The sequence below is a fragment of the Sorex araneus genome, chromosome X, assembly GCF_027595985.1.
Source record: "Sorex araneus isolate mSorAra2 chromosome X, mSorAra2.pri, whole genome shotgun sequence".
Taxonomy (NCBI): domain Eukaryota; kingdom Metazoa; phylum Chordata; class Mammalia; order Eulipotyphla; family Soricidae; genus Sorex; species Sorex araneus.
The window spans coordinates 14,500,612-14,517,644 of NC_073313.1; the positions used below are offsets into that span (position 1 = coordinate 14,500,612).

At 37.1% G+C, this 17,033-nt stretch overlaps 1 protein-coding gene across 4 annotated transcripts in view; it reads left to right on the top strand.

Moving 5' to 3' along the window:
* GLRA2 (glycine receptor alpha 2) overlaps positions 1-17,033 on the top strand; it is a 212,640-nt gene that overhangs the window by 70,838 nt on the left and 124,769 nt on the right. For all 4 annotated transcript variants that reach the window (XM_004612196.2, XM_055121710.1, XM_055121711.1 and 1 more), the window contains 3 exons: positions 3,337-3,419; positions 6,681-6,818; positions 9,466-9,680. In XM_004612196.2, the coding sequence (XP_004612253.1) occupies positions 3,337-3,419; positions 6,681-6,818; positions 9,466-9,680 (436 nt within the window). The remainder of the gene's footprint in view (positions 1-3,336; positions 3,420-6,680; positions 6,819-9,465; positions 9,681-17,033) is intronic.

Sequence of the window (17,033 nt, forward strand, 5' to 3'; positions counted from 1 at the left end):
TTCAGTGAGACCCACCAAAAACAGATGAACAACCAAAAGGAGATAAAAATCACTCACCTATTTAGCATACTGTTGTATGTTGTTTCTGTCCTATGCTGGTTTTTTGGTTTGTTTTTGTTTATTTAATAAAAATATTTCATTTTTATTTAATAAAATAGCTTTAATTTAATAAAAATAGCCTAGTATTAAATTCAAAAATAGTTAAGGTCACTGAAATAGCTTACAATGTCTGTGGCTATTATTTAAGCTTCAAGAGCTGGTTTTGTGAGGAGGGTGGAATGGGTTCATTTCCCATCCCTGTGGTGCCTACTTTGGGAGGTTCCTGGTGGGGAAGAGAGCATAAGGAAAGTATTTTGGGGTGATAAGACTATTCTAAACCAGGGTGGGTGTGGATGTAATGTCACCATGCTGTGACTTAGGATTTGTGCATTCCTCAAGGAAGGATTTAGAGAGTATCATATTGAGTGAGGTCAGCCAGAAGGAGAGGGACAACTACAGAATTATCTCCCTCATATGTGGGATATAAAGGGACATAGTAAGGAAATAACAAATGTGCAAAAGCAACAGAAACTGAAAACTGGTCTACAGAACTGAGCTGGGAAGGTGTAGGATGTGGGGAGGGACCTGTGACCATCCGAGGGATGGGAAGTGAGGGCTTTGCTGGAGGGTGGCACTAGAATGTTGTACCTATAAAATAATACCAATAACAATACTGTAAATCATGGAACTTAAATTAAAACGTTATCATTTGAGAATGATAATTCAATTTTAAAGGATTTTTGTACTTCTACCATCTTAAGAATATACACTATCACTGTCACTGTCACTCTGTTGCTCATCGATTTGCTCGAGCGGACACCAATAACATCTCCATTGTGAGACTTGTTGTTACTGTTTTTGGCATATCGAATACGCCACGGGTAGCTTGCCAGGCTCTGCCGTGCAGGTGGGATACTCTCCGTAGCTTGTCAGGCTCTTCAAGAGAGATGGAGGAATCGAACCGGGGTTGGCCGCATGCAAGGCAAGCGCTCTACCTGCTGTGCTATTGCTCCAAGGACAAGTCTGGAGTTTTGGTTGACAGATGTGTTGTAAACTAGGTAGGCATCATAAATTATGGCCTCTACAGCCCATAAAGGGTCTGATTAGATCTTTACAACTTCTTCACATTGCTCAGTTGATCACATGGTTTAGTAACCTCTGGAGTGTTAACTTTCCTTCTCATTATTGTCACCCATTCTGTTCTAATACAAAAACCCAGCTAGCAAGGATATTGGGGAAAAATCAGGAGGAAAAAATATCAAGCGAGTTTTCAGTTGAGACAAAATTCAGGGTACTTAAAAGCTTGTTGAAATTTTCTCAATGATATTTTCGTACTACAGTTTTAACCCCAACGTTCTGAGTTTCTATAGGATAGATCTACCACAAAGGCAATAATGATCATGTATTAGGCCTCTTTTCCCTCTATAAGTGTAACAAATTTGCTAAAAAATAATATTTAGCAATACTATGACTAAAAATACTAAAGTTAATTTGTTTCCAACAGTAAGCACATTTTAGTTGAAAGCCATAGTGTGTGGTTTTAAGCTTAGTTTATTTTCATGAGCACTTTCTGAGTTATCAAAAGTAAACTTTTCCAAATCATAAAATATTTCCATATATCTTGGTTTGATTCACTCCAGAAAATTATGCACATGCCCCTTAGTTTTTCAGAATTATCATATTTTTGTATTATTAAAATATTCCCTTTTAAAATGATTTATGTTCTGGGGGTGGAGGAAAACCACACCTGGTGGTGCTCAGGACTCAGTCCTGGCTCAGTACTCAGGGATCACTCTTTGCAGGGCTTAGGGGAGGATACACCATGTTGGGAATTAAACCTGGATGTGCAAGACAGAGGGGTTGCCTGATGTGTTATCTCTCTGGTCTTAAAAACATTTCTTTTATTTAAAACTTGGAAAAATAAAATATATTTTCATTGTGTTAGTAACAATTTTAAATTCATAGATTCTTTTGGATTTATTCTTCTGTCTTGACAAAATATCAGATTTTTTAAAAATCTCGGTAACTAAGTATTTTCACATTCATTCATTTACTCTGCACTTAATAATGTCCATGACATTAATATCAATAATTTTTATAAAGTATAAATTATTCATACTGAGAAAATAATCCAATTCTCTGTATCTAAATCTTGAAATGAACTATTCAATTAACAAAAATAATGTTTCCTGACTATACTGATATTTCTAAGTCAGTGTTTTAAACTTCACAGCTATTTTTCCTTTGGAAACATGTTGTTTATGCTCTATGAGTATCCCAGAGAGGCTACATAATTGATTTAGAAAGAAGATAAAATACTGTGTGTTTATGACAAAAGTTTAACTACAATAATGATATGATTGCCATAATAGCAAAAGATTACTAAATAAGATAGAATTTTATAATTATACATTTCAGCTTTTACATAAAAAGCAGTATGTTTAATAACATGAAGAGAGAGAGAGATTCAAATAACCTATACTTACTAATACAATAACATAGGCTAAATAAAGAGAAAAAAAATTCTGAATCATCTCCCCAACCAGAAATATCCGCTATTAATATGCTAATGTGTCTATAACCAGCATTGAAAACATCTTTTTATATAATTGGGATTACACTGCAATGTTTTATATCTTGCTTTTGTTGTTTTTAATGATTTCAAAAATTGTCAGCATGTATTCTTTGTCTAATATCACTTTAAATCCCAAACACTCTTTCTTTTTTTATTAAAAAAATTTACCTCAAGAACTGTGTTTTACAAAGTTATTGATAGTTTAGTTTTAGGCATATAATGCTTCAAAACCAACCCCACCACCAATTCTCACTTCCTTCCATACTCCACATCCCACTCCAGCCCCACCTACCACTTTGACGGCACATTACAAAGTTTGGTGGTTGCAGCTTAGATTCATGTTTCCAGTGTGGTTGAGTCTTCCAAACACTCACTTTAAAATATGCCAGACACTCACTACATTTTTTGCTTCATCTCATAGAAAATATTTAGAATGAAGCAGAAAGAGGAAAGAGAAGGGAGCCATGTCTGATTCTATAATACACTTGAGACCGTGGGCATCAGGTTGGAAGTGGGAGACAGAAGTTAGTGGAATTCTATAAATTTTAAATTTTAAAATTTGTCAATGACTGGAGTTCATTTGAAAAATAGAAAGTACTGCCCTTATACCTTTGACTTTATTTTTGATTCTGTTTTACTTTGCTTAATGCCAAATGAGGTTTGCTTTGTTTCTTAAGAATCAGACCTCACAGACTTACATTTTCCCCCTTTTCTTTTCCAAGACTTACCTTGACCTTATCCTGTCCCATGGACTTGAAGAACTTTCCAATGGATGTCCAGACATGCACAATGCAGCTGGAAAGTTGTAAGTCCTACATGTTGAAATACCTGCCTGCTTGTTTGTACCAATGATTTGGCCCCTTTGGTGTGTGATATTTAAAAAATGTTCCTTGACTCATTCTCTACCTACTTCAAAGTCCCCAAGGTACTTATGGGGATGAGCAAAAGTGTATGCAATGGGGATTATATTCACTATAGTATAGACAATCTTACAAACTAAAATGCCAAATAACTCACCCTTCTTCAAAAATTAAACCTGATTTAGAAAGTTTTTCTCTGAATTAAAATGTTTCCTGGGAAATTTTTTAGCTGTTCACCTTCTAAATAAAGCACTCTCTAGTCAGAAATTGTAATTTTTCCATCTTATTTATGGAAGGATATATTAGCCATGGTTCACAGACGTACTAGCAAAGTTCATAGACATATAATATAATAATATAATTGATGGTCTATGATGATATGCCATTATTCCCGAAATAATTCTTGCATGAAGTGGTCATTGTTTTGAGGAAAAGACACAGGTACCTTAGTCAAAAGAGGATGAAAGGCATGGGGTAAGGTAGAGTAAGACAGACTCTAGAGAGAAGCATCTGTCTCTTAGACAATAGTAGCACACAAAGATGGGGTGAAGGAAGTAAACAAATGCTTTCTATTTGGTCCTCTAGCCCTGAAGTCACAAATATCTTTGATGTATTCCATAAATTAATGAAGTTTTAAAAGTACAACAGGTTCTTGAATAACACCAGTCTGCTCAATGTAGGCTGTGACATTTCCCTTCATCAACAAAACAACACTGCATGAAATGACATTTTTGAGTGACCTGTTTTATTTATGTCTTTTTGCTTAAAGCCAGAGTTTTCAAGAATCTACCAATGGTGTTAAGTGAAGATTTACTATAATGGGCTTTTCTGTCAAGAGACATGAGTTTTTCTTGGCTTGTTTCAACCGTTTCTCTATTCGTAAAAGGCAGTGAATAGTAAGTGCGACTGACCTACATGCTAGGAGATTAATGAGGCAAAGACAAGGAAACACTTTTAAATTTTGGTTTAGAAAAATAAGTAACACTTATAAATTCTTGATTTAGAAAAGTAAGTGACAACTATAAATTCTTGTTTTAGAAGAATTATAAATGTTAAAATACACATTAACTTTTTTAGAAAGGCAATGACAGGATTTTCTTCTGATCACTTAAAGTCACTGCTGAATAACTTTAAATATTTTTACCAAAAAATAATGAAATGTCTTTATTTTAAGACATTATTGGGGATAAAATATGAATTTATGCTTTTCAATAGGCTTTGTGTATTCATTATTCCCCTTGCCCTTTCTTTAGGGAAGTAAGTTTAAAAAACATTTTTTACATAATGATTCCTTCTTTGTGTCTTCTCCGAAGCCTAAAACTCTCCCTTGCCTAAAATGCACACATATTTTCTGTTTAAAACAGCAACTATCTTTGTCATCTGAGGCTGAAAAATCACCAATTAGTAAATCTCCTTGGTCTGTGCAGGACCTAAATAGAATGCTTGAAATCAAAGCAGCAAAGATGTGATGTGTTTACCACTAACTTTGGGTGTTAAAGGCAGAAAGTTCTCTTGTCCCTCCCAGAGATCATGGCCACTAGACTGACGGTTCTGGGCTAGGGCCCAAAGATAACAGTGCTGCTTTGGCCATGCAGTGTGGGGGATTACTTGGGCCATATTGTGGCCCAAAAGGCTGGACTAGTTGGCATTCCCACCAGCAGTGAATGATGAGAGTCTCTCTCTCCCTGCGTCTGCGCCAACACTCTTTTTTCTTGTTCTTTTTGAAGTGTTCCAGTCTCTGTGGCATGAGATGTTATCTAATTGTTGTTCTGATTTTCAACTCTCTGATGATTAGTGATATGGAGCATTTTTAAAGTGACTTTTGCAGCCTTCATCTCTGGGGTGTAAAAGAATCCAGAAGTACTGGATGAATAATGGCCTAGTTATCCACAGCTTAGAAACTAACGAAGTGACCATGGTCACTAAACTGATAGCCATCTTTAACATGGATGATTCAAGAGTCATGTAATGTATACCCTATGTAACAGAGAATCTGTCTTACTTCATATTAATTGTTGTTAAGAAGAAGTCTACTGGAGAAGATACTAGCACAAATGAATATGCTAGATTTATATATTCCACTAGTTTCTTTAGGGTTAAGTGCTAAAATAACAGGGTTAACATAAAGATTTTAACATAATCATTCCATAGTCAAAGTTCATAGTCCCTAGCAGATGGATCATGTTTGCATGGTGATACATTAATCAGGTCTGTGATTAGTTCATTCTCATGTGAACGTCTGGTTCTCTTCAGTGTTTGGAGCCCCCATTGGTGATACTTGAGCTTATTATTTAGTCCTGATATTTCAAAGCTTGGACCCTGTGATTAGATACTTCTCGGCCTCAACACTATTGGACACCAGCAGGAATATACCTGCCAGTATTCAGGGGAATTCTCTTTTAATTAAACATGCTTTTTCAGTGCTTGTCAAGATGGCAGGCTGCTGGGCACAGGGGGTAGGAATGTAGGACAAGGATCCTAGGAATGCCGGTGGAGAAAAGTTGACAGTTGATACTGGTAGTAGTATCAGTGATACAACATTATATGTCTAAAATCCAACTAGGAATAACTTCGCAAATCATGATGCCGTAATTAAAAAAAAAGTTTGAGGGGCTGGAGTGATAGTACAGCGGGGGTAGGGTGTTTGCCTTGCACACAGCCGACCCGGGTTTGATTCCCAGCATCCCATATGGTCCCCTGAGCACCACAAGGAGTGATTCCTGAGTGTGGAGCCAGGAATAACCCCTGTGCATTGCCAGGTGTGACCCAAAAAGCAAAAAAAAAATGTTTGAAAAAATAAAGTAAAATATACTTTTCGCTTGAAAAACTAAGACTGGTGCCATGAATTGCATAGTTATATTGAATTGCCATACACACAGCTCTTTCAAAGAAAGAACCTAGAAGGTTTTTTGTTTGTTCTTCAGAAAGAGTGAATCTTCGAAGAGGGCAAAAGAAAATAAACTTTATAGATTCAATTCTCTCATTATGCGGAAAAGTAATCAGAAACAGCTTGCTATCTTCAATTTCTTTGGCTCCAATGACATATAGTAATGACAATGATAGCAGCTTTTGTACTAAAAATTCCCTTGAATTGATCAAGCACGTCTGCTGTATATTATTTCCATGCTTGTTTCTTTTCATGGTTTAATCTTCCAGCTTTCATAGAAATATGCATTCAATTGTTCACTATGATCTATTTACTACAGTCGGGTACACAATGAATGACCTGATATTTGAGTGGCTAAGTGATGGTCCAGTTCAAGTGGCTGAAGGATTGACTCTGCCCCAGTTTATTTTGAAAGAAGAAAAGGAGCTTGGCTACTGCACAAAGCACTACAACACTGGTAAGATTTGACCAGATATTTCCATCAGCAGCTTGGGGTATATGTCCCATCATATAAATGGACCCAGAGTTGACCCACAACCTACTCAACAGATAAAATGGCAAGGCCAGAGAGATAGTGAAAAGGTGAATACATTTGACTTGCATGCAGATGAACCCGAGTTCCATGCACGGCACTGCATATGGTCCTCCAAACACCACCCCCAAGAGTCTCTCATGAACACAGAGTCAGGAATAGACCCTGAGCACATCTGGATATGGTCCATCATTTCACTCACCCTCCCAAAATGAAATATATATGATGGTTATATCAACCGGAATAGGTCAGTAAGTATATCAAATAATTTTTCCAGAACAGAAAAGGAAGAAAAAGAGATTTAGTGGTTATTTTTGCTGTTCTCTTGGTCAGCATTTTTTGTCAGAGTCCAAGAAAAATTATGACACTTTATAAGTAGTACAGGAAAGTGTAAAATTCGACCTGCTATCAGCATCCATTCTAGCCATTGATCTTTTTGTTTATTTATGATACACACCTGACAGTGCTCAAAGATTAATCTAAGCTTTGTGCTCTTGGGCTTACGCAATGCCAGGGACCAAATCTGGGCCTTCTGTATGCAAGGCATGCACATCAGCCAAATGAGCTATCTCTCTAGCCATTGAATTTTATTATTATTTTATTTTGTTTTATTTTATTATCTCTCTAGTCATTGAATTGAATTTTCTGGTCAATTTTCACTCTCTGTTTTAGTGGGAGAGAGGAACACTCTGACGGGGTCATGTAAATGAAGAGTGCAATGTGGTGCTCCCCAATCCTGGATGCTCATATGTTTGGAATATAATATCAGTGGAGGGGAATTGCACTGGCTGTAAAGTGTGTAAAGCTCTGCACAAAGACACATAGGACAGAGGAGGGGGGAAATTTGGGGTGTTAGTGGCCATTTGTTTTTTCCTGGAAGATTATGCCTGCCAAGTAAACTTGGTAGCTTTTCCAATGAATGTCGTGATACAAGCTGCCCATGGAGAGGCAATCAAGACAAGCTGGTGTGTCCAGTGACTGCTCCATTGCTGAGTAGAGTTGTCCATAAACACTTATTCTAGCAGTCAGCAAAAGTTCCTATAAAGCAACTTGATTTTCGGGGGCTGGAGTGATAGCACAGTGGGTAGGGCGTTTGCCTTGCGTGCAGCCGAACTGAGTTCGATTCCAAGCATCCCATATGGTCCCCTGAGCACCACCAGGGGTGATTCCTGAGTGCAGAGCCAGGAGTAACCCCTGTGCACCGCCAGGTGTGACCCAAAAAGGGGAAAAAAAGGAACTTGATTTTTAGGCTCTGAAGATTGTAATAGCCTTAAAAAGTTTAAAGCCTTAAAAACTTGATTTTGAGGCTCTTTTTCTCACCAAGAGAAATTCAGTCCCATTTCCCATCATTTTTTTGTGGTCTAAACCAAATTACCTTGTGGGGTTCTCACTCATAGTCAATCAAAGAAGAAAGTGGAAAGGTGTAAGAACAGTTCATCTCTTGTAGGTTAAAATTTTAGCTAATTTATGGACACTATAACACTGTAAACAGTTTCTAGGAATTTTCAGATTGCCATCAAGCAATTACCCAAAGACAACAACGTGAATATGACTATATTATATGTATTCTGCTATGGAGAGCACACCCACAGATACAAATTATCCAAAAGCTTTAGGGGCCCTACACAAATTTGACCACAAGAAGGAGTTGTTTCACCTGACCGTAAACTGTAGGTTTTCTGTGATCTGCTTTAAGTATCACTTTGAATATACAAGTGTTTCTCAGTCCCTTTCTGATCAGAGTCTTTTCAAGCTTGATTCCTTCTCCGGTGCTGCTAGTTTTCTTCTTAGTCTCATAATGTGGATTCCCATTTACATGAACTGTGTCTGGGGCCCTTGAAATATCCTGAGGGCTGGGGGGTGTCCCTCAGTTGAAAAACAATAAACACAAATTTCAGTATAAAAAAAAGAAGGAGTTGTTTCAGCCATTAAATAATGCATGCTGGGGCTGGAGCAGGTACAGTGGGTAGGGTGTTTGCCTTGCACAAGGCCAACTCAGGTTCGATTCCCAGTATCCCATGTGGTCCCCCAAGCACCACCAGGATTAATATCTGAGTGCAGAGCCAGGAGTAACCCATGTCCATTGCTGGGTGCGATCCAAAAAGCAAAAAAAATAATAATGCATGCCAATAATTGTAGTATATGTGTATATATATGTTTATATATATACATATATAACAAATTACAGAGTATATGATATATATTTTTCATATATGGCATATTCTATAATTTATTACATATTGTAACCCCACAAAACATAAATATTTTATTTCCACTGCCCAAGTTTACAGTCTTGCAAATATGAAACTATGTCTAAATAAATCATGCTGCCACAAGCACATATTTAGAAAATCAAATATACCACATGACTTGGGTCCAGTGTCTCTTTGAATTGCTCATTCTTATACTATTGCTGGTGGAGTTGGGAAAGGGTTTAACTGAGTACAAAGACAAGTGTTTTCTGCATGTTCCAAATTTATAGTAGTCTTTTATGAAAAATTAAGTAGAAGACCGGGATGGGAAAGATAAATTCAAAATGGTCGTCCTTAAAACATCACTTCCTATTTTCTAGGAAAGTTTACCTGCATTGAAGTTAAATTTCACCTGGAACGTCAAATGGGATATTATTTGATCCAGATGTACATCCCTAGCCTATTGATCGTCATCTTGTCCTGGGTCTCCTTCTGGATAAATATGGATGCTGCCCCTGCCAGAGTTGCACTGGGCATCACCACAGTCTTAACGATGACAACCCAGAGTTCAGGTTCCAGGGCTTCTCTGCCAAAGGTAAGAAATCTTTTCAGTTGGCAACAAGTGACCTGAGAGATTACTCTAATGTCTTTTAGGTTGGGGGTTTGGTACAGACAGAAATGTTTGATGTGCTGTGGCACTATTGGAGACACAGATGCAGTAAGAGAATTGAGAGCTAAGTTTGAGAGATTTGTGACTCTGAGGACATGGAAGACCTCCATAATGAGATGAATTAGGGGAAAAGAGCTGAGAGGGAAGTGGGAGAAGTAGAGGGAGAAACATGTCTCAGGAATTCTAAGAAGTCCTGAGAGCTTGATGGGGATGGAGGGGTAGTTGTGTTTTCGGGAGTCATTCGGCGTTACTTAGAACCTTCTCCTGTGCTCAGGAATTGCTTCTGGTGTTATTTAGGGGAACACATGTGGTTTCGGGACTGAACTGGGTTTGACTGCATGCAAAGCTTATCCCTTGCACTATTTCTATGACCTCCCTTGAGTGCTTTTGACTTTTGTTGTTTATGAACCACAAAACAAAGAAATTGGAATAAGGTTGATGCAACTTAAGCTGTATTCATTGGTGACACTATTATGATTCAGATTTTTAGTGAAATCATGTATAGCAAGAAAGGTATAAACTAATCCCCTGGAAATGTACATAAAAACTCCATGCCTATTAATATATGTTATAAATGTACAATATGGGTGTATAACAAATTGATACAGAATATTGGAATTAGAGCAGTGGAGTCATCCAAGATAGTGAAAATGTACTTGGTTGTCAGAGATGTATGAAATGGATATCAGGGAGAAGTAAATAATTTGTAGCACCTCAAATAATAATCCATCATGCCTATGTAATCTATTTGCATGTAAGGCAGTATCTCTGCATTTATATATATTGCTTATGTAGGTAATGATAAATACCCTACTAATAAAATGTCCTGGCACGCAAAAGTATGCCTATCTGTATATCCCCTTTTACTGAGCACAATCAGCCATTGGATTCAATTTTACAGGAGTGTGAGTTTACTTCAGTGTCTAATACTTAATCTCACATTGGATAAGTCTATTCAGAGCCTAGTTCCAGAAAATAATTGAGATATAATCCTATATCTTTGATGGCTTGAGTTTGTATTCAGTTGTGCTGCATTTGATGTGATGAGAAATGTCAGACCATGTTCCACATTATCTCCTTATTGGAAGAGAAGATGACATATGGAGGAGGGATATGGCTATAATGGAAGTGGATTAAATATTGGGAAATAGTTACACAAACTATTTCTCAGATAAGTATAGATTCTGTATGCTAAAAGAAAATGGAATAGAATTATCTTTGTTACTGTTTTAGAATTATCTTTGTTACTGTTTATATTTTCTAGAATAATAAATAGTACAATCTACCTGTGTTGTATTTCTGTGGGAACACAGATGTCAGAAACACTAACAGCTTTTTTCTCCCCAGCTACATTATCACAAATCAATTTTACCTAATAGAGATTCTAATTCATTCTGTGTCCCCTCCCAAACAGGTTCATTCAGTTATTTCTTGTTAGTTATTAGTTATTTCCATCACTGCATGCCATGCTGAGATACACTCCAGGATGCACGAATAGGTACTTCCAATTTAATAGATAGCTAAAATATTGGTAACAAATTGCAAGTAGATAATGTCAAAACAGAAGACATTTAGCCTCCAACCACTTATTGCTGTGAAAAGAGCAGTCATTTATTTTCAAAATGGGAGTCTTCCTCTTGATAAATTCATTTTATTAGCTACTATGATTCTGCATCAATATTCAAAACTAGTGGTAAATAAACAGTTACAGGGTAAGTTTTCTTTATCCATAGCAAGTCAGGAATGCAGATAAACCAAAGGAGAGTATGATAAAAAATATTTTTCTGTTTGAGTCGCAGCTCTTGGTACTGATTCTTTTGCTATCAGCAGGTTTATCTTCCTACATATATTTTTCCTACCCTATTATTAAACATGGTAGGTACTCATCTAGCTATGGAGAGCTGTGGCTCATTTGCATGACAATGAAAAGGAAAATGGAATAAAAAGTAAATCATGCAAAATAAAGAATTGGCCAATCACTTACTTACACACACATGTTCAAATATGTATACCTATTTTATTTAAAAACACTGCATTCATTATACTATGGTCAAAATTGTTCCAAAGCCTATATAAATACCTCTACAGAGTAGGCATATACATTGCACTTTAAAAATAAGACATGCTTGTTACTAAATAAGATAGAAAACCCAGACAATAATATTAGCACTAACTAACCAGAAAATGGCAATTGTTTATAATTTGGTGTATTGCCTTCCAGTCTTTTCTATTTTCTCATGCACTTTTGTAGACAAATCCAGATATATATAAGTCCAGGTACCTGCATACTCAGTAAATTGAGATAAAAATGTATACAGTCCAACCTGTGTGCTATTCCTGACAGAAGTGAAAATCTATCATCAACATAATTTCACTGTCACTGTCATCCCATTGCTCATCAATTTGTTCGAGCGGGCACCAGTAACGTCTCTCATTGTGAGAATTATTGTTACTGCTTTTGGCATATCCAATACGCCACGGGTAGCTTGCCAGGCTCTGCCGTGTGGGCGCGATACTCTTGGTAGCTTGCTGGGCTCTCTGAGAGGGGCAGAGGAATCGAACACGGGTTGGCCGAGTGAAAGGCGAATGCCCTACCACTGTGCTATCACTCTGGCTCCAAAATAATTTAAAATGATTTAATAATATACTGAGGCATTAATCTTTTGCTTTAATTTTTTTTTGGTTTTTGGGTCACATCCAGCGATGCACAGGGGTTACTCCTGGCTCTGCACTCAGGAATTACTCCTGGCAGTCCTCAGGGGACCATATGGGATGCTGGGATTTGAACCTGGGTCGGCCGCGTGCAAGGCAAACGCCCTACCCGCTATGCTATCACTCCAGCCTCTCACTTTTACTTTTTATTCGATGTTTTCTTTTTAATTTTACATGTATGATCTTTATAAATGTATTCCTATAAGTTTTTGTCCTATTATGTTTTAGAAGAGATATGTATATTTTTTGAATTTTTTATTAGTGAATCACCGTGAGATACAGTTACAGATTTACAAACTTTCATGCTTGCGTTTCAGTCATACAATGATTGAGTACCCATCCCTCCACCAGTGCCATTTTCCACCACCAATGGTCCCAGCATCCTTCCCACCACCCCCACCCCTTTCCCTCCAGCCCACCCTATTCACTGGCAGGGCATTTCCTTTTGCTCTCTCTCTCTCTCTCTCTCTCTCTCTCTCTCTCTCTCTCTCTCTCTCTCTCTCTCTCTCTCTCTCTCTCTCGTTTTGGGAGTTGTGGTTTGCAGTAGAGGTATTAAGTAGCCATCATGTTCAGTCTATAGTCTATTTTCAGCCCCCACCTCTAATCCTGAGCAGGACCTCTCAGCACCCTTTACTTGGTGGTCCCTTCTAGAAGAGATATGTATCACTATATCACTGTAATCCCGTTGCTCATCAATTTGCTCAAGCGAGCACCAGTAATGTCTCCATTGTGAGACTTTGTTGTTACTGTTTTTGGCATATCAAATATGCCACAGGTAGCTTGCCAGGCTCTGCCGTGTGAGCGAGATACTCTCGATAGCTTGCCAGGCTCTCGGAGAGGGGCGGAGGAATCGAACCCCACTGCATGCAAGGCAAATGCCCTACCCATTATGCTATTGCTCCAGCCCAGAAGAGATATTTATATTTTTTAAATCTTATTTCACAATGTAGAAAAGCTGGAATCAAAGATTAGATTGAATGAGGAATGATCCAAAGGAAGATGCCAAATAGGAAAAATGTTTCATTCAGGCAAGAATTTTGTCTTGTTCATTGTGTTCATTTCAACACCTAGAACAGTGACTTAGACTACAGTATCCCCAAATCCTCAGTAAATGGATAAACTCATTATCCTTTATACAAAACCACATAGAAGATAAAGTTGAAGTATAATCTATGGGTTTTATATATAAATCTATGAAATATGTGAAATAGTGTCCTAACAATATGAAATACTATACAGTAATGGAATTTCTCTAAAGGGATATATCTTACTTTCCAGAAGTTTTCAAGTAAGATTTATCAAGTTTACAATATATCCACAAAGATATATTTTGGAACATAGAGAAGCATGGATATAAATCTTAGAGACTGCTTTTCATTCAACCTCTCTGAGCCTATTTCCTTATTTTTAAAATAAGAATATTATTACCTACTCCTTTCAAAACTTAAATGAAGATACAGAATTTCCTATGCAAATTATTTAACCCAGTCTATGTATCACACTAGACACTCAATTTATTCTAGTTAAATTTAGTATTGCTATACTTTTTCCACAACATAATATATAAAGACCACCTATGGGGTAGGAGTTATATTAGATGAGCTATAAAGGGCATTATGAATATAAGATACCATGTTTGTTGTATGATCCATTATTTAATCCATAGTCTTCCTGTCGATGAGATGAGCTAAAGTGTATCATGTGTGGATGTGTACATGCATGTGCTTTTTATAGGTAGGGAGTTTACATAATGGATTAAGTTCTAAAAGATGCAAATAAGCATTCACTATTTCCTTCAGTCATCATCATTAAATATTCTCAGTTGATTCTGTCTTTCCTTCTCTTGGAAGACACTTTAGGAAAATCCCTAGATTCTCATTTACTACATCCTTTGTTATTAGTCCCAGAATTAACAAACATGCATTTTATAATGTGATAGACAGTTAAACTATTAGCAAATACCTAAGTACAGTAGATTATCAAGTTTTTAAAGATCATATAGCCTAAAGTAAATCTTTAGTCTAATAGCTAATCTTTTCCTCCCTTGTCCAAAGCTTATCGAGCTTTGACTCGATATGAATAAGGTGGCCATGTATTCTGTTCTTTCAGTTTTATTTTCCTTTTATTTTATTTTCCAATATCTTCTCCAGTCTTTTTGCTGACAGCAACACTGTTGAGGTGAAAGGATGATGTAAGAAAGTTGTATGTCACTAACACTAAGGATTCTAACTCTTGTCTTTCCTAATAGCAAGTCTCCAAATGCTGGCTTTATTAAGAATTGAGCTTGATTTCTTTGAAGAATTCCATGGGCACCACAGTCTATATCACTCCTCGATAAACAATGCATTCTCTAAATATTTCACAATTTTCTTTTAGCTATTATTGTCTCTTAGAACCATAAGTAAATTTCTTACTCCTGCAAATTGCCCTTACTTAAGTAGACATCTCTGGTTGACATGTTTCAAAATGACTTGCATCTGACTAGCTTCCACACCATTTATTTGGCTCACCAAGAACATTCCTTCTTATATTGCTAAATAATGGAACTGCAACTTAACCCACTGCTACCCCTGCTGCTTGCACCCCACCCTTTGGGTATTTTTGGCCAGCCTACTACCTTCATAATCTATCAAGGTAAGAAACAGTGGTATTTATGTTGCGTGAACGTTCCAGCGGTTGGAGGCGCTGAGATAAGGAACGCGGAAGAAATGTCTTGATTGGAGGACTAAGGCTCTCTCTGGCTCTTAGCCAAGGCAGAGGACCTCATGGATCTCCTTTTATTGATCATGGCACTTCCAAAGGGCGCAGGATACATTGACATCACCAAAGGCACCAAAAGATGTTACAAGAAGAACATTGAGGCAACATTATTCTCTTGTATCTGCAGGCCAGTAATCTAGGCCTCTGGAAAGAAGATAAAAAAACAGAACTGAAACCTTCCTTGGGCTGATAGCACTGGGATTTACATCCCAAAGACCAGGCTGGGCTGCCACAGGAAATCTACATGTCAATTACAAACTAAGCAGCACCTGAAATCTACATCCCAAAGACTAGCCTGGGCCAGAGCCTGGAATCTACAAGGTCAAAAGTCAGGCCTGGCTAGCACCTAAGATCTGCATGTCAAAGACCAGCCAGGCTTCTGTGAGAAAAGGAAAACTGCCTCTGAAATTATTTTCTGAAGGCAGCTGAAAAGGGGAAAATATTCCTGTCTGCAGTAGTGTCCCCAACATATATATATTCTCAAACAAAATTCTAACCAATGAGGAGATATTACATGTTCTCTTATGAACAATTTTACTCTCTGACATAGGGAAAACTTATAGGAATTTCAGCAAATTAGCATACATATGAATGTGGAGGAGAAGCCAGTATTTCCTGTATGTAGGGTGAGGGTAAGCCTCTTTCTCTCCATCTCTCCATCTTTAGGAAAGCAGGGAAAATATCAAAGCGAGTCAACATTCAAAAATTACATTGCCTCAACATATTCATTTAAAATATATAGCCTTAATAACATAAGGAGTTGATGTAATGGTCTCTGGTTAATATTTTATTTCTTTTAGAAAGTCCTATATCCTGTTTGTGTATGTGTAGAGTAACCCTTCGAAATTCTGAGACAACAGCATGTTTTATCTCCTTATTATGATACATATAAATATAATGAATTTCAGAATTTCATCCTTTTGAGGCAAGAGCTTCATTAATTTTGTCCATGTTTATGTATCTACTACTTATCATAACACCTGGATCATTGTAGATACTAGGAAAAGAGTTAGCTTGTGAATAAATAAACGGTGCTGATTAAAAAGACTTGTAGTCAAATTATATTCTTGGTGTAATCTAATTGATAATTCATGCATCCATTCATTTATCAACCTAACCTTTACTAAATGTATTCTCTCTGCACATTGTGCCAGGGGCTATGGAAATCAAAGAGAAATAAAACGGAGTGTTTGCCCTTGGGTTTTGCATTATAGTATGTATTATAATTTTCTCTTTTCATTTGATGGTAGTTATCAAACAATGTAGAATATAAGGACATTGAGGAGATGCCTAATCTCTTAAGGGAAGGTGGGAAAAGTGAAGAGGGGCTTCGAGGATTGAAGGAAGCCAGAGAAAGAGGGAGAGGAGCAATGCTAGGAAAATGACCTGAAGGAGAGAGCTTGAGTTGAATTTATGAAGCAGATTAAAGAGGTTAAGAAGGAGAAGGTAAAGGTCACTCCAGGCAATGAAGACGTCCTACTTGATATTTGGGCTACACTTAACAACATAAGCTTTTCTAGGATACAATCTGGGCAGGTTTCCAACATGTTTCACAAAATTTAAATGCATTTCAAGTAGGAAAATTGTGTTTATCGATTCCAAGTTAATCTCCTGCCTTCCTGCCAACCAAAGCTTTTTGTGGTTTTTGTTTTATTTGGTCTAGTTTGGTTTTGTTTGGTTTTCAGAAGTTCAGTCTTTTTCATAAATATAAGAAAATGAAATTCCAGCATGAAATCTATTCCATAGATGCTTTCTTATTTGAAGCTGTAAAACTTTTTTTTTTTCAATATACATTTCTGCCAGCCC